Below are 19,211 nucleotides of genomic sequence, written 5' to 3' on the forward strand. Positions count from 1 at the left end.
CTCCCAACTTCGAGATCAACAAGCTGGATTTCGCAAGGATCGGTCGTACACAAACTAAATCGCGACACTACGGATCATCGTTTAACAATCAGTTGAGTGGAACTCGTCATTATACATCAGCTTCCTTGATTATGAGGAAGCATTTGACAGTGTGGATAGGAGAACACTGGAAACTTCTTCGACACTATAGTGTGAGTACCTGAGAAGATCGTCAACATCGTCCGGAATTCATACGACGGACTATCCTGCAAAGTGGTGCATGGAGGACAACCCACAGACACATTCCAAGTGAGGACCGGAGTCAGACAAAACTGCTTACTCTCCTCCTTCCTCTTTCTTCTAGTGGTCGACTGGATTATGAAGATCTCGACATCTGAGGGAAAGCACAGAATACAATGAACAGGTTGGATGCAACTACACGATTTGGATTTCGCAGATGACCTGGCTCTTCTATGCCATACACACGAATAAGTGCAGATGAAGACAACCAGTGTAACAGCAGCTTCTACATCAGTAGGCCTCAACATACACAAGAGAAAAAAGCAATATCCGGAAATACACAACACGGAGAACACCAACCCAATCACACTTGATGGAAGATGTGGAATCTTTCACGCACCTGGTCAGCACCATCGGTGAACGCGGAGGATCCGATGCAGACGAGAAAGTGAGGATTGACAAAGCAAGGACAGCATTCCTACAATTGAAGAACATATAGAGCTCAAAACAACTGTCAGCCAATATCAATGTAACGATCTTCAATACGAACGTCAAGACAGTTTTGCTATACGGAGCTGGAAGTTTGAGAACAACTTCAACGATCACCAAAATGATACAAGTATTTATAAATAGTTGTCTATTCAAGGATACTCAATGTCCGTTGACCGGATCGGATACCATCAGCAACAGCCTACTGTGGTGTGGAAGAGGACGAACCAGCTTCAATCCGAAGAGGAAATTATGAAACGAAGCCAGAGATGGATAGTACATACACTGAGGAAATCACCAAACTGCATCACAAGGCAAGCCCTAACTCGGAATCCTGAAGGAAAAGAGAAAATAGGGAGACCAAGGAACACATTGAGTCGAGCATTGGAAGTAGACATCAAAGGGATGAATAGTAACTGGAAAGGATTGCCCAGGACAGAGTTGGATGGAGAGTGTTGGTGGGCGACCCATGCTCCTCCACGAGGGATTACAAGCGTAAGTAAGTAAATAAGCAAAGGTTAAATTAAATACTAAAAGCTTCAAGGTATTCAAAAGTACTGGTCATAAATTGCTTCTGAAAAAACAGTTATTTCTGTGACTGCTTGAACTGAAATTCAAATTTAAGTGAATGCAGTAGCTGTTATACGTAGTAAACAGTCAGAACAATAAATTCATATCAGCGGTGAGACTGTAATTCATCTGTAAATCAATCCGGTTTATGATAGCGGGTCTTTGATTTTGGTGTGAACTGCATCCTTTCATTTAGCTAGATAACATTTCGGAATCCCAGTTGATGTCAGTTCGTGATAAAAACGACAAATCTATTTCTTACCCTAACCATCAACTGGAAATCATAATTCTAATTCCCCACACTGGTTTATGACCTTCATTTAGTTCTAATTAGTGGGTGAACATTCTCGAGGTCACTTTAGCATCGCTCAAAGGTCGTCCATAAATTGTGGTCTCATTGATGTAAATTATTCCAAGATGTTTACAATTGAGTGACCAGATAGTCGAAAAGACAACTGTACTCACTGACCACAATACACTTGAATGATTCGACAACATGGAGTTTATATACAAACCGGGTATACCCAGCCCGTCCTTGTACTAAATTCCAAGTTGTCCTAATTTTAGGCTTGTTGTGCTACTGGTTGTTTTTTCTTTGTTTTCCTTATTAGGACCAAGTGCATTTTATGCACTTACTGAGTTTTCGGTTTACTTTTCCTCCTGTTTTTCCAGCTTTCAGCTATCCTCACGCATACAACTCTTTGCACTCTTATAGTACCTAAAGTACTACCAGGCTAGACGTGAACAGACACTTGACCAACTGCGTCGATGAAGGTCACTAAGCACTTATGGTATCATATCCAGTGTTACTTGAAAGCAACTAGTCCCATGGTATGCCCGTCAGCGAAGTATGGTACAAGGATGTTGGAAATTAAAGACGTTGAGTTGTGGGAATTGATACGAAAAGAAAAAACTAGACAACGATCATCACTCGAATTAATTGCTTCGGAAGTATGTTCCTTGGCCCATCTGTATGCATTTTCAGAACTTTGTATCACAAAGTATTCTTGAATGCCTTGGCTCATGTTTAACAAACAAATATTCAGAAGGATACCCCTTTGCGAGGTATGTTCGTCGAAAAATAATTTTAATATTGAGAGCTCTCCGGCAATCTGACGTTGATACTGGAAGTGGGTAGGGCTATGTCAGGCTATCAAAAAGCTTAATGAGACTAACTATTATTCCCTCTACGTGTAGTCTGAGTTCATGGAGTTTCTGACTGCTAACCTCGACCGTTTAAGTGGGTAAAGCCTATTTTATTGAACCACTCGCGAACGCTGTACCAATCAGTTAAGACTAAGTAATACGGTTTGAATTAAGTTGCAATGCACACATTACTTTCCGGAACCCCAAACCACCATGTAATTATTTACCTATGATTTCTTCCAGATCTTATAATTATTGTACCAATTCTAGATTTAGATCTCCTTTGTCTATTTGTGAAGTAGCACCTTGAAATGTAGGTAATAAGGTGTAAACTAACATGATTTTATATTAAGTGTGTTCGTAAGCATTTCAGTCTTAATACTTAGCCAGGCTATCGACTGTGGATAGCGAGATAATCAACTTTTTCCCAAGAATATCATTCACTGAAGGTAAAGGAAGTAGGGTTCTGTATCAATGGGTGCTATAAATCCTTGGTTAAGACTTCAAGACGGTAGCTAATCAAGATGTATTTCATTTATTAAAGAACCTTGACACCAGTTGTCCAACTAAAGCTATCTGGAATTTGAGATGCTACTTTTTCAGACACTAAATCGTTATAAGTCCATAATTTTCACGCTCGTTAGAAACTCGTTCTCGGTACTTTAATTTTAAATGTCTTTTTTTTTCTCACTTTTTTGTGTGGTAACTGCTATGCCTTGACTGAATACTGTGTATATAGGTGGTGTTTTAATATCTGGAATAATTCCGTCTGTTTGTTCTGTATTTTGTTATTCATTTACCACATGTTTTTTTTGCGTGAGGAATTGTGACACTTAGTAGTATTCAAACTAATGTGCTAACTAAGAATTTCCGAAATAGTGCAATTTAAGTCATGTAGAAGTAAGTGAACACAAATTAACGTATTGTATTTGTGATCCGTAATCTGTGAGCCGTCAAGTACTAAGGAATCATTAGTTTGCACAAATACCACAGGAATCTATCTATCTCTTCAATGAAATGACTTTACGAATGGCTATATCTGTCTTCATTTAGCACCTTCGACATAATAAAAATTACAGTTAGTTAGATGGTGGTAATTGTAAGTAGGATTCCCAGATTATTATAGTGTCCTCAACAACAATAACATCCATTGTTTATCCATAACCTTTGGTGTTTATTCCCAGTAACCGTACTAATTGGATATTTTGGATAACTAAACTGGACTTAAGTTTGTTTCAGTCATTATCACAAACACTTCTATTTCCAAACTAATAAATATATTTGACATGTTAGCCAGTTCTTGGACAATGCTTTAATGAATAGGTTTGTTTACTACCTAGTTGTTTATACCAACCAATCTCCTTCATGTGATGTCACTGTATTATAATCTGAATAATCAATGTGTTTGTTTCTTTAATCATATGTTTTTTAAAACCCACTCGTAGTATGACCAAAAAGTAAACGATTTCAGTCATGCACTGTTTGTTAACATCTCCGAAGTGGAAAGGAGTCTGAAAGTAGTTTGCTTAATTATTATCAACTTTAGGTTGTTTCCCCAAACACAATTACCTATAACTATTGTATTTAGACACGTTTTGACACCACTTTCTATATTCGCTGTTCATGTATGATTTTATAGAGAAGCAAATATTTTCACGAAACAATTGGGTGGACTCCAGATATATGGCAACTGGTTTCATCTTCGGTGTCTACATTAAAACAAAGAAGTTGATCATACTTATTTGTATTATTGGTTTAGTGTATATTAAAAGCTGTTGATGGAAATACTCGTAAATCGTTTAATCATGTTACTTATGGTGGTATTAATAGTTTCAGCTGCACCCACATCTTGAAAATAAAAAGCTCTGACATCAGAATTTTAGCTAACTTTGGAACGGTTTGCTGACTAATTGCATTCCTATTATTGTAAATAGCTTTTTAGTATCAAACATAACTGCCACCTAATTTTGATTGTCTTGCGTTTCTTTTTTTCACCTCTGTCACGTGAAAACATTATCTGTAATACTGTTATTCGTATTGGAGTTTTGATTTCAAACTACAGGTAAACATAATGAGCTTGTGGGTATTAATTCCAGGGTCGGACATGATAGTTCCAAGTAAATTTGTGACATCTTAATTGGTAGAAAGTTGCATTTCTGACGTCTCTTGACTTAATGTAAGTCAATTTGTATCTACTCTGAAGAAGTGACTAACATTGAGTCACGAAACGTCAGAAATACTATTTTCTACTCAATGGGATACTATATATATAGACAGGTAAACAATTCATTTGGCAAAATAAAAGTGCAATGTAGATACACATAATTGTTATTATGCTTCTGAAAACCTTAATTTGCAGATATTACGGAGGAAATGAAGTTATAGATGCTATTGAGACACTAGCGCAATCCAGATTATTAGATCTCTTCGGTCTCAGAACCCCTGGAGCAACACTTGGTGATGTTGAGTGGGGTGTTAATGTTCAGCCGTATAGTGGGTCCCCAGCGAATTTCGCTGTATATACCGGCCTACTTAATCCTCATGACAGGTTAATGGGTCTTCATTTACCTGATGGTGGTCACCTTACACATGGTTTCCAGACTTTTTCAAAAAAGATTAGTGCCACATCTATTTTTTTCGAATCTATCCCCTACCGTCTAAATGTAAGTTTCAGTATTTGTGTTTGCAGTTTAATTTCGCAACGGCTTTTAGTTTTTTATTATGTACTCAGAATAGGTGATCATAATGTTCCTGTGTACATATTTTTTGAACTGTCATAATCCTTGTTGTACTTGTTCCAGGTTTTTCAGTCTTGTCTGAGCACTGTAGAAAATTTTTACCGATTAATAGAAATGTAATGCTTATGGATTTTACGATCTCTGCACGTCACAAGATAAGCTACTAAGGTTTTTATGATATTCATATTTCAGGTCGCACATCTATTTATTGTTCCCATTTGTCACATCACTACCCATTCTGGCACATACAATAAACGCCTTTCCTGTTAGATTGTAGATACAAAATAAATTTATGTATAAAGGTACAGTTGGCTATTTTCAACCGGATTTCAGTCACACTACCCGTTTACTGTCGATTTGAAAGCAATAGGTTTCAAAAGTTTGCGATACCTACTTGCTGGACCCATATATGTTCCCATTATCTGTCTGCTTTTCTTGGTCCATGCATTTTACCAAGTAAATAGAACTGTCACAGATCTCTGGAATTTTTGTATTTTTAGTTCCCATTATCAGTTCACTACATGATTTACGCTCAATGCAAATAGTGAGTCGATTATTTGTTTACGTTGGTTTTGTGAACCCATGGTAACTACTAGTTGATTACTGAGTTGATAATTTGAATATTCAAGTGGTGAATAATATAGTACCCAAACGAGTCAGTAACCAAGTGAAAACTAAGATTTGGGTTCTTTGCCTAGCCATTACTTACTCGTATTTTTTGTAACGGGTGGATGTTTTAGTAATCCTGAAAACTTAAAAATAATTATTTCTCCATAAAATTGATTTTCATAGATATTTGGTGTCGTCTAGTTCTTGGTAGTCTACTCGAAATTTCGTTCCATCCTTTTCTTAAATGAAGTACTGCGTTGTCTTATTTTGTCGGATTTGTTTGTGTAAATTATCATTTAACTGTTGTTTGTTTTCTTCATATTTCTCATTTTTAGAAGGAGACGGAACTGATCGATTATGATGCACTACAGAAAGATGCTCTCAATGTATTCCCAAAACTTATAATTGCTGGAATTACCGCCTATCCACGATTGCTGGATTACAAGCGTTTTCGTCAAGTAGGTTAATGAACCAACTTGGTTATCAAAAAACATATTATCGAACTGTTAATTTGCATTTTAGAATAGAAAGCAAAAGTTCATGATGAGCGCTCAAAATAACGTTTCATTGTGATAGATTGAATGTAAAACAGCATATCTTAAGAATAAGCATAATAGTCGTGCATAATATTGTGATTGAGCTTACACTTTCCACTAAATAAAGTTTATCGTATTTTCCAAAGTTCAGGCACACGAACATGAAATAGTATCGTTAAGAGTAAGAGAAATTTATACATTCTGTTGGTAATATTATTTAAGTACGAATCTCTTTAATTTGCTTCATGTTGTGTAAAAGAAAAGACGTAATAGTCAGAAGCAAAAGTCCAATATCATCTACAATATAAACTGCACCATCTGTGAGTATTGATATAAAAGACACCAATTCTCCATCAGAGTTCATAATTATAAATCTTTTATTTGACGAAATGATTGTCTATGTATCCTTCATAAAGCCCCATATCTAGACATTTAAACTTGAATTCCTTAGTGGAAGTATAGAAGTTTAAATGTATGAATCTGTATGTCGTAAATGAGTTTAAGATTAAAAATTTCCTAAAGCGTTTCTAAAACTCTTGTATTCACGTCACTTGAGGATTTTTGTAGCAAATACTGGCCACCTGTTATGGCTGCGGAAAACTGATACTTTCTATTTGTTGCGACGAACCAGATAATCATACGGCTCTATTTTAGAAAGAAGGGAAGACTTCAGATGGGGATTTATTAATATTGCAAAATAAATCCGCAACAGATACAACTACTGGTGGATTTAAATTAGTCAGTAGCTAAGTACATGTAAACAATTTACAAACTCGATTGATTTAACTTCATTAACCAACAATATAATAAATTACTGGGCTGGATATTTGGTTGTTCCTAATAGTAGCTAACACACACTGACAAAAACCTATGTTCATCAGACATTTAAAGGAATTTTAAGTCACAGTCAAATGCTCTTATGGTTTAGTATATTTATAGAACCACAATCCTACTCGACAAACCGAGTAATTAAGAAAAATAAATGGATGACTTAGTTTAAAGACTGGGAATAAAAGTTGTACAAATCACACAATCAGTCATCTGTATACGCTACATAGGTTTGTCTGTATCAACGGCATGACCGTAGTTATAACGACTGTACGTAGTTATTAAAATAAAGTAACCTCCCAAGCCAGTAACAGTTAACTTGACCCATAGTATATCCAAAGGCAACTTTTTTGAACAGTTGCTTATAATTTGGGTCTACTTACTAATAAAAAAGTCTCTTAAGCCAATTTACAAATGTCTGGTGTATCATGTGTTGATCCCTGCTGTAGTTATGTGTGTGTATCATGAGAGGTAATAATAGGATCATATCAATCTGTAAAATCAATGTGTATAATTTGGATGAATACCGAATATTTAATCATGGGAATACTTATTGGTGCACTACAAATCAAACAGTATTGGTCTATAACGAACAAAATTCTCAGGATTCAGTGTTCAGATGATTAGTTTGGTTCAAAACGTTTTATGTGGGATATAAATAATGATCTGCACGTATCAGGACATATTAAGTTTGTCACGTTTTACATTAAAACGTATTATAATGGTTATTAGATTGTAGAGCCAAATGTATGTCGAATCGAAACATTTTTTAAGTATACTATTTATGTAATTTCAATGATGCGTGGTGTCAACATTGACTCAGTTTTTATTCGTGTTCCTAGATTTGTGATTCAGTTGGAGCTGTATTACTAGCTGATATGGCCCATATTTCAGGTCTAGTTGCTGCAAAAATTATCCCATCACCATTTGAATATGCGGATGTTGTGAGTTCTACAACACATAAAACTCTACGTGGACCGCGCTCTGGAGTCATTTTTTATCGCAAAAAAGAGAGATCTATGGAAAAACCTAAAGTAAACTGTTGCATTCCTGTTGATCAGTTGGAAACAAGAATAAATAATGCAGTTTTCCCTGGCCTTCAGGGCGGACCACATGAGAATGCAATAGCTGCTATTGCTGCTATGGCGTTTGAGGTACGTTATTTGGTGATACATAGCTTCTTGGGTTAATTTGTTTTTCTTTTTATTTCCCATAAATAGATGTACATGCTCATTTTCCAAACACCATGAGAATCAATACTGTTTAGACCAACACAATCAGCACTCCATGACTTGCGTGCATTTGCGGTATCCATAGTATTTTTCTTACATAAAGTTAGTGCTACGTGACGAATGATAATAAACTGTCTATCTAGTCCTTTTAATGATCAATAATAGTGTCATTATTTATAATTAAGTAATAATGAAGTTGATAACAGTTTAATTGTTAATGACAAATTAATTAGTAATTAAAATAATTCTCTGTGCACATTTACATTTGATCTAGGCAAGTACACCTGAATTTCAAGATTATGTTCGTCAGGTCTTAGCAAATGCTCAAGCTTTGGCTAATGCTCTTACATCACTCGGTATCCGCCTTGTGACAGGTGGCACTGATGTCCATTTCATTCTTATTGATTTATCTAACTCACCTAGTAAACCAAAATTAGGTCGGGGCGATGGAGCACGAGTTCAAATGATTGGTGATCTTGTTGGTATTGTTCTAAACAAAAATACAGTTGTTGGTGATTCTAGTGCACAGCAACCATCTGGTTTGAGAATTGGTAAAGTTCTTAATTTTAGCTTCCTATTTACTTATACGTACAATAAATTATACTTTTTATTCAATTCTAATGGTGGATATGTCGCTCAATTTCGTGGATTAGTTGAAGTTGGACATTAACACCGTTGGATGCCGGCTCAGTGGTCTAGTGGTTAGGTGCTCGCGCGCGAAACCAGTAGGTCCTGGGTTCGAATCTCGCGGGGGACGAGGTCGTGGATGCGCACTACTGAGGAGTCCCACAATAGGACGGAACGGCCATCCAGTGCTTCCAGGTTTTCCATGGTGGTCTAGCTTCAACTGACTCATGATCTTAACCATTGCAATTCTAATTTAGTAAAAGAATTCTTTGATCCTATTAATTCACTTAAATCATGTTGTCATATTATTTTAACTACGCTGGAATAATTAACGAAATAACCATGAACATTCCCATCTACGTACTAAAAGTTTGATTGAATTTATATAGTCTGATCAATTCCCCTTTTCAACAATTTGATAATTTCTTAAATGCAAAAACCTATACCTGAATTAGTCATGGAATTAAAGTTGGACGAGATTAAAAAGAATGAAGATGTTTCAGCGAAGAAAATTTTCTTCTCGATGATATTATTTTCCGAAGCTGTACAATCGTCCTTATAGGTAGCCCTTTGCATTTAGTAGTCTAGAACAAAATAAAGGCGTGTTACAAAATGATCAAAGATGGTCACACACTTATTCGAGTATCGGATGTAAAAGTTTATGGAAACGAAGTAACTAAAGATTATCAGATTTTAAGTATTGAATATAATGACTAATAAATGGAAGTGTATCATCTCAAAGTATTTGAAGTTATCGAAAGTTTTCAAACATTAAATAAAATTACCGTTACATCATTTAGCCAAGCAGTCGAACATCATGAAATGAAGTTATGGAATAATTTCGGAAGTAATAGAAATTAATTATAAAATGAATGCAAAAGACAGTTGTTTACTTTACAATAGAGAAGGTAAAAAGGCTAATAATTATCACTTACGACTTGTAAGATTGCGAGAGGTTCTAAGGCTATCGAAGAATAAGGGATTGAGCATGACCCTTTTGTACACAGAGGTAGGGTTTAAGATATTAATTTGCTATAGCTGTGCACCCATTCTTCGTGCGAATCGTCTTCGAGTCAGTTTTTTCTAACATTGTAGATTTATTTATTTTAACACATAGATATTGGTACAAGGAGGCACCAAATACATATGCACCACACAAATCTCATTCGATATGTGTGAGGGCTTTGATACTGCCCGGGTGCCCAAACCGAAGCAGGACATTGTAGATTATTTTAAACGACGACTCTCGTGATGGCATGTAACCAATGTTGACCATGTGTTAAATGATCGAGCTGTTGATTGATTTGCATTCCCTTGTAAATATCTATGCAGGATAGTCCTCGGACATTTGCTTACCATGCACATGCTTTATACAGCTCATACAGCATGGCCCACATAACCAAGTAAAATGAATAATCCACATATAGGTAACCTAATGCGACATTCTAATCACGATTCTTCCCTGAGTGGGTTTCTTACTGGACAAAACAATTCGAAGCTCCAATGAATGAGACGTCTTTCTCAGAGATCTATTGTGCTTTTCGGTATCTCAGCAGCCACATCTCTCTTGAATTCAGTTTTCATAAATAAAACTTTGGGACTGTATGAGTACTTTCGACTTAATGTTTTGGTTTCTATCAAAGGAACATAAGTTTCAGTTAAATAATATCGTCGAAAAGAAAAATTTCTTCTCTGAAATATCGTCATTCTTTTTAATGAATCAGTAGTTTTCTTTTATTGTTCTTAGTGGAATTATTTGATTTGAACTTTCACTAGAATTAGATCGAACTGTTTAAAATAAATACTACACTTAGGTAATGAAAGTCATTAGATTCAATTTGTTCATATAAATATTGAGACGACTTCAAAATAAAATTATCTTGGAGAAACTAGAAGACGGAGGTCAGATATTGAGATCTTTAGAACTGACAAAGGTTCAGGGGTGGTTCTTATTGATAAGTGTGACTAAAGAAAAGATGTTATCTATACTGGGTGATCAGAGTAGGTTCCTGCAGGACGTTCCATCCAATACTAATGTTATAAAATTGAAATCCAGAGTAGTCTAATCTACTAAAGCTTCTTACAATGAATGGGATGAACAAAGAGGAAGTTAATTTGCCAAAACCTCCCAGTTCTGTTCTCTCAAATTTATATAGATTACCTAGAATTCAAGCCTAATAATCCAGTACAACCAATTTTATATATGCGTGGTTCTCCTACACAGAAACTAGCTAAATGGTTAGGAAAATTGTTAAACCCAATCCGTAATAAATTATGTAAGTTTTCCTTGAAAGATACATTTGAATTAATTGATCTTCTTGAAGACTTTGGATTCTTTTGATGTAAAATTTTTTTTACGAATGTACGGTTAACTAAGACTATGGATTTCGTTTGCGACTATACATCTGCTAATTTTCCCCTTTTTCCTGTTTGGTCATCATTGTTGAAAGAATTAATTTTATTATGTACTGCAAATGTCCAGTTCACGTTTGAAGACGAATATTTTCGAAAGTTGATGGTGTTGCTATGGGAAGCCCTTTGGGGCCTCTCTTAGCTGCTGTATTTGTCAGATGTTGAAAGTATGACGAGTATGGAAGATACATGGATGATATGCTAGTTATATGTAACAAAGATTTTGAGGTTTCCCGGTTATTAGATAAACTCAATGGGGTCCAAATCGATATCGTAATGAACTATGAAGCAGAAAATGATGGCCAATAGCCCTTTTTAGACATGCTTTTTAGTCGAAGTGTGGATGGTACTATAAAACTGTCAGGCTGGTCAATATCTAAATTTCCAGAATTTCTGTCTATCGCAATACAAACCAGGCTTGGTTAAGTGCCCACAGATACTGTTGGAGAAGACGAACAACTGCTGAGTGACACTAATAACAAATAATTATCCAGTAAATTTTATAGATAGGTGCAGAAGTCAGTCAGCACTAAAACCTCTCGTTTATGCTGTTCCGAATAAAACTGTTTATATCTGTCTACCATTCGAAGGTGAATCTAATAGTATGGTTTGAAGACATATTAAAAGCAGCTATCGTGAAAACCTATTACGCTGCTAAACTGGTTGTGATTGAAAAGACTAAGCCCACGATCCCAAATAGACCTAGAAAATGCACGGACGATTGCATCATATCCCATTTACCAATTTACATGTTTGTGCGGACACACTTAGGGTGGAGTAATCGAACAGTGCAATCAAGCGTTATGGTACATGTGCCTAGGTGGCTTCAAAACCAATTAGTGTCAAATGGTCCGATCAACATTGGAGGTAGAAAACCATGTTCATCGATAGCAAAACACATAGTTGCAACGGCGCACAGAATTAACATCAGTACAGCTTTCAAAACGTTGTATAGAAATTGTCAAGGACGAACTCTTAGGTTCATAGAAGCCTTGACTATTCGTAAATTTAAATTCCACTTATGTGTACAAAAACTATTTGTCGTAACCTTGGATTTACCTTGGTAATCCTTAAGTCATTTTATGGCCTAGGATAACACGACAATTTCTTATTGTATCATTTAATTGACGTTTATTAATTTTCATATAAAAATGCCCTGGCAGTTATGTGTGACCAGATTATTCGAAATGTATAGCGCAAATACATCACATTTTTCAGATCAACTCCGTCTTCTAATTGCTTTATCGAAATGTAGGAAAGGGATTAATTGCTTAAAATTATCTTGATATTCACTTACGAGTATATTTTGTAGTTATTTATTTGATCATGAAGATAAAAATACATATATGAGATCAAGGACCACAGAAGAATTCATTTGTTTACCGTATGAATTATCTATAGTCCTTAAAAATTTGGAAATATAAAATAAATGAATCTGTAATAAAACACTTGTCTATTAAGATATATTTGCGTTTATGTTTATGGTATGGTGTTTACTGAAGTCAGCAGGGATTAAGTCAAGTTAAATTGTTTTATCATGTGTAACGTGTCAGTTTAAGTTGTATTAGAGAGACTTAGTGTGTTTGAAATTGTGCAATCATTTACTAGGATTTATGTGGAGTTTTTCTGTAGTGACGATTCCTCAAGAAAACTAAATTAATAATGTTAAAGCCCTCGAATAAACGGATAACATAAAAATAAACAATAAAATATTTTTTTACAAATGTACACACTTAATTACAAAATATTTTGAGAGAAATAAAAACTATGGTGATCAATTTAAGCCACAGGTGTAAACTACTTTTCTTTGTTGTGAACTTACGAAGTGATAAAATCAATTTTGGCTACTACGCCTAATTCTTATCTATCATACCAGACATAGGTTGAAATAGGAGTCAATCATTAGTTTTGATCTCACTTATTTGTCATTAATTGTCAGGTTGTAGCTTTCGTCCATTCAGGGTGTTGGAACTTGTTCATAAATGTGGGGAAGCAGCAGTCAATCTTTCTTTATGAGGCATGTTAGCTTTCGAGGTGTGAGTTTCCCACCTTGTTTCCCTCAAATACGATCTCCTTGACTATCTATTTCCAAAACTTACGAGCTCTTCTTTAGTTTTCGAAATTCATTCCACACAGCGTTTAAACTTATTTGCTCTTACTGACAGCTATCTCTGTAATCTTCTAGCATATACTGCATTGTATCCAACACACGTGACTTCATAAACATCGTTTAACTATTCATTTCTTGTTATTCTATTCTTGGCGTTAATACTGAACATAGTGTTTGAAAAGTCTTGAATATCAAATACAAAATAATGTAGTCGCTCACAATACTAAGAGTAATAAATGTTTTCTTTTATATAGAGATGACTAATTACATTCTAGAACGACAACTCATCCAAATCTATATTCAGACTGTAGTATTGTAAATAAAGCAGTCAACTTTCAACAACGATTCAAATCCTGCTTCATTTTTACGGATTTGGTCAGCTTAGTAATAAAAGTAACATTCGGAAAATTCATCTCGTAGCTATGTAGATAATTACGTTAATTAGTTACATGAGAATTCAACTTAGAATGTAAAATTGCTGTCGCTCGACATGTGCTAAGTAACACTAACGATTCTGTGTCCCACTGCAATATATATGTGGATAAAATGAGTAGATTTACTTGGGGTTATGTTTATCATTCATATCTTTTTATATTTCATTTAATACCATGCGACTATTGATATTATACTTTGAAAATATTCAATTGATGAATTATTAGTATTTAGTTTTGGTGTCAATATTCTAGTACGTCCTCTGAATTCATTGAAAATGGAGGTTGTTGGTAAACGTTTCGTATACATATTATACGTTTCATGATAGATATTTTAAAAAAATTTCCATTCTCTAGGTACTCCAGCGCTAACTACTCGTGGGTTTAAAGAAAAAGATTTTGAAAAAGTTGCTTCATTTATTGACGAATTACTTGACCTGACAGTTGTGGTCAAGTCTGTCTCAAGTAAGATTTCCTTTCTGAGTTACTCTTTATGATATAAATATGCCAGTGTTTGGCGAATCTCTAAAATGATCTAGATGATCTGTGAAACTGGTCCTTCAAGTACAGGTATCCAAACTTCCATTATATATAGCTTTGATTACTAATTCTTTTTCGAACCATTCTGATTATGTTTACCGGTTTTCAATACGTTAGTACGTGTTGTAAGTTGACCACATTTTTGTATGAAGCTGTCATATTTCATGTAGATACGTTCGTTTCATGATATCGTGACTTCAACTAGGTTTATTTATTTACGATAGGAATATGAATGAATCCGTTACTACAGGATCCATACAAATTCATCATAATTATCCTGAAACAATTCTACCATCTACGCCTTAGACCAGCCACCAAAAGACTACTGCTCCTTTTGTTTTATGTACTTAAACTGTGATCACATTTCGTTTCTATCATGACAGACCTCTTCAGGTACATTGGCTAGGTCTCCACTTCCCATCGGCTCCTGGCACACGATACCATTCTGAGTATTTTCCAAATAATGTAAAAGTAGACTATCGAAGGGAACGATTATTGGTACGATATTCATTTATACATAGACTGAGATTGAACTAATATCACTATTTCATTTATCCTTTCTCAAGTATACATTCATTAAAGCTCGATTTTGATTACTACGATTCTGTGTGCATATTTCTTGTTTTTACTGTAATTTTTATTTGTATGAAAAATATGGTTTATGGTACACAGATATGTACTATAATAAACATTCTTATGGTCAAGTTCTTTTCATGAATTAATAAATCTTTTTGTTGTTTTAGAAAATCTTAAATCTTTTCAACTTACCCTTCAAAAAGATGAGCTCATAAAATCCAAGATTGAGGATTTACGTCATCGTGTTGCTGATTTCGCGTCTAGCTTCCCAATTCCTGGAATGGAAGATATTTGAGCAAATCTATGTACAGATAATATCGATTTTCATCTGCTACTTCGTATTCCAAATATTAGTTTAATACTACTGCCCAAACTGTGATTAGATTTATCTATGTTCTGTGAACTTTTGTATCACTTGTGGTGTGATAATTGTAATTTTCTTAAGCTTTTTTAAATTCCCAGTCTAATGTTATGACTATGTTTTGTTTGTATAATCACCCAGAAAACAAGTTGTTTAGTCATATTGCACTATTTCACTACTTTGTGTTATAGCTAACATAACTGTGACATCAGTAAGGGTGCTCATAACTTCATAGTATGCCGTCGTTTAGTTTGACGACCTTATGAATTTTTACTCATTCGGTTTGTTTGTTTTCGGGTTTCTTTTGCGAAAATAGCAATCAAGCTTAGTCAGATAAGCACACCCTTCCAAGCCCCTCTGTATTTTGAAGAGAATCTAATGTTACGAGACTCACTTTTAGTACTTATTGCTTCGGATAACCTTAGATTATTACCAGGTCTATAAAAATCACCTAATTCTGATACATAGCTTCTGAACTGTATAGATGCCTTTGGACGTATCGCCTTGTTTTCCTTTATTTAATCTAAGAGATTTTGAAGATGCTGAAAGCCAAGTCAAGCCCCATTTGTGTTCTATCGAAATATAATGATTTCACTGATACAGTCGGAGTGAATGGTCGTAAATATAGCGTTTTGTTTCCCATTCAGAAGAATCACTATGTCATATTTACACTTCTTATTCTTCCTTGTATCACTCATGTTAGCTCCTTATTTATCACAAAGGGGTTATCACCTTTTTATTTTCCTCTTAAAGTCAATAAACAGCTTATCGGTTTCCCTGTATAGAAATCTCAAGAAGATAAACTAGATTTATTATTCCGGACTACTGAATATTCTTAATTGGGAAGCTTGCCTCTTAAGTAGTGGCTTGAACGCAGCTCTAATGGTACTTTACATTGATTCCGAGTACTGCTTTGGTCAAATTGTTCCATGGTGCTTCTGTAAACCTATACATAAACAAATCGATAAGAACCAAGCTACGCTACCTCAGCCCACTGTTCCATTAATCTGGTGACTTTTCAGCTCTAGTAACAATACACCAAGTTCATGAAAAATTCGCACCGATGAGACCGAACGTTTTACTAGAAAGGAATGTGATGCTCCAACTAGTGATAGAATCAGCTTAATTTGCCGACTATTAAAAAAACGACTAAATCCCCTAAGATATCTATCCCTTCAACTTTTTCTTGATGAAGTACATTACAGAAAGTCGTTTCGAGGAACTTGAGTATATATTTCTTCATCCTTATGCAGTGAACGGGGACAACCAGCCAATCAATTGTATCGGACTTGATTGTTCCTTCGTTTCCACACCAATCACTCTTTGTTCTCGTTCTCTTAACCTTTTGCCTCTATGTATTCCACTTTCGACTGGTGGTACATAACACTTGTGTCTGTCAACACCAATAACACACAACATTTACACTGTTGACACTGTAGGTATCATTACCAAGGTTTGATTTAATAATTTCGAATAAATTGAGCATTGGGTTGGTTGTTATAAATAACAATAATATATTTGTAATATTCCAATGAGTAGAAAATTAGATTTTCTGGCGTTTCGTGACTTAGTGTTAGTCACCTCTTGGTTATTTATTCTCTGGAGAAGTGACTTACACTAAGTCACGAAACGTCAGAAAATCTAATTTCCTACTCATTGGGATATTGCAAATATTTTTTATTTACTGATGACATTGTATTCAAAACTCTTAAACCATTCACACGTACCATAAGGAAACTCGGTACGATTGTCTTAAACTTTGGACTTGTTGGCAATGATATAAATCCACTAATATACTCTGGTAGATCTGGGGTCAACAGTATACTCTCGCATTTTCTTAAAAACGGTCCTTGGAGTACCCCGCTCTCGTTATTACAAATCCGGCTCTAATTCAGACGTGTCTGTATATCGTCCTACTAACATTATCTTCGTCATTTCATGCGCTTTGGTAATTATACTAGGAAATCACAAAACTGTTTTTTTCCTAGCTGAAGAGTTCAAATTTACTGCTAACCATGGTTTTATAAAATCTCACCTTGAATTCTCCGACCACATAACCAAACACATAAATAACAGGCCTGTTATCTTTGTATTATACTGCGCAGAACATTCCTCATGGCCTCCTGTTTTTGAAACTATAATCTTAGGATACAAATCCTACCATTACTGTCTTGATTCCTACTTTAACAATCGAATTCATGTACTAAGCTCGTGTATTTCGGAATCTCTCTGTGTTATCAGTGGAGTCATTCTGCGTAGTATAATTGGTCCACGATTTTACTCAATTTTGTTAATGTGTATGCTTCTATAAAGAACTGTAAACTTATCCTTCACGCTGATTACCTTAAAACTATACATGCTTCTCCAAGTTATGTGCAAACTGGGATGGAATATAAAAAGGAAGACATCTACCAATTGCATAATTGGTACCAGACCGGGAATATGAATCCTAATATATATATATATATATATATATATATATATATATATATCAATCCATCAATGACATATATCTACAACATGACTCAGTAACAGATATTTTGTTACAAATAAAAGAGGTTATTGGTCAACAGACGTTCGACGATGACCTATTAGGACAACTCTTCTTGTCTAAGATTCCTCAGCAGGTGCAGGCAGTGCTTGTTGCATTTAAAAACAATACTGTAGACGAGCTGGCTGTATCTGTCGATAAAATTCTGGATTTCATCAGAACTTCGAACGCCAAGGCTTTTCAGTCAAAGAAAAACCTCAAACCACATGAAATGACGTTACGTCAACTTTAGCCGGCGAACATAGCTGTCTGTTACACATCCCTGCTGTGATTACGAAAGTTCGCCACTTCGTCCACGTCGGCTCAGAAGCTACTGTTCTTCCGGAGGATTCTAACGACTGAATGCAAGAAGCAGTTTTCAACTTAAGGTGGGAAATGGGAAACAAATCGCCACGTATGGTAAGCGATATGTTTATCACAACGTGGGTTTACGCAAACCCATCCACTGAATTTTCGTTGTTGCTGATGTCTCTATGCCGATCATCGATATAGACCTGCTATATAATCATTTACTCATCGATATATGCCAACGGAGTTTAGTATACTGGATGTAAGATCTAATTTGAAGGTTCAAACGTTAGTTCAAATCCAACAGAAAATACTAATTGATCTGTTTATGTAGATTCTTTTCCGGTTATGGTTTATCCTCAGTCGCGGCAGGCCATACGATCAATCCATAATATCAACAAATCTCCGAAAATTGCAAACCAAATTAGCCATGTGTAACCAGTAATGTTAAACATCACATCACGACTACAGGACTACCTGTGTTCCCGAAGGCGCACCGAATAGCTCTTGAAAAGCTGCGGTTGACTTAGAACGAATTCGACCATATGATAGACTTAAGAATCTTTCGGCTTAACAAGTGCTGCACGAACTCTTCAGATATTTATCGATGAAGATTTTTGACGTCTCAAATTTGTACATGTATGTTGGTGACTGCGTAGGGCTGGTGAAGTGTCGCTGCGCGCTAGCCGGCAGTTGGGACACTGAATGTCGAAAAGACCATCGTTCCATGTCAGGGTCAAAGACAACCAACGCTCATCAGTTAACAGAACTCCACGGACACTCATGCGGCCCATGACTGATTGCAAGTCCGGAAAGAGGGTCTCATCTACAGCATCTGGACATTGTCTTCAAACGAGTATACGAGTGTTTTTTTACATGCTATTACATGTCTTCTTTTCTTTTTCAGGACGGCTGGAAAAGATAAAAGAACAATGAACTGTACAATGA

At 35.4% G+C, this 19,211-nt stretch overlaps 1 protein-coding gene across 2 annotated transcripts; it reads left to right on the top strand.

The window, feature by feature from the left end:
* The first annotated feature begins 1,456 nt into the window (after positions 1-1,456).
* SHMT2_1 (Serine hydroxymethyltransferase 2) lies at positions 1,457-16,854 on the top strand. 2 transcript variants are annotated; one of them, XM_051209161.1, is made up of 9 exons: positions 1,622-1,652; positions 1,951-2,229; positions 2,264-2,343; positions 4,784-5,087; positions 6,107-6,229; positions 7,978-8,289; positions 8,642-8,918; positions 14,305-14,412; positions 15,231-16,854. In XM_051209161.1, exons 2-9 carry the CDS (start codon positions 2,047-2,049, stop codon positions 15,356-15,358), a joined length of 1,515 nt encoding a protein of 504 aa, XP_051074592.1. In that variant the 5' UTR covers positions 1,622-1,652; positions 1,951-2,046; the 3' UTR covers positions 15,359-16,854. The 2 variants fall into 2 exon arrangements, with proteins under 2 accessions (XP_051074591.1, XP_051074592.1); XM_051209160.1 differs by having other exon boundaries at positions 1,457-2,229; positions 8,642-14,412.
* Positions 16,855-19,211: the final 2,357 nt, after the last annotated feature.

Source organism: Schistosoma haematobium, chromosome 1 (assembly GCF_000699445.3).
Source record: "Schistosoma haematobium chromosome 1, whole genome shotgun sequence".
Lineage (NCBI taxonomy): Eukaryota > Metazoa > Platyhelminthes > Trematoda > Strigeidida > Schistosomatidae > Schistosoma > Schistosoma haematobium.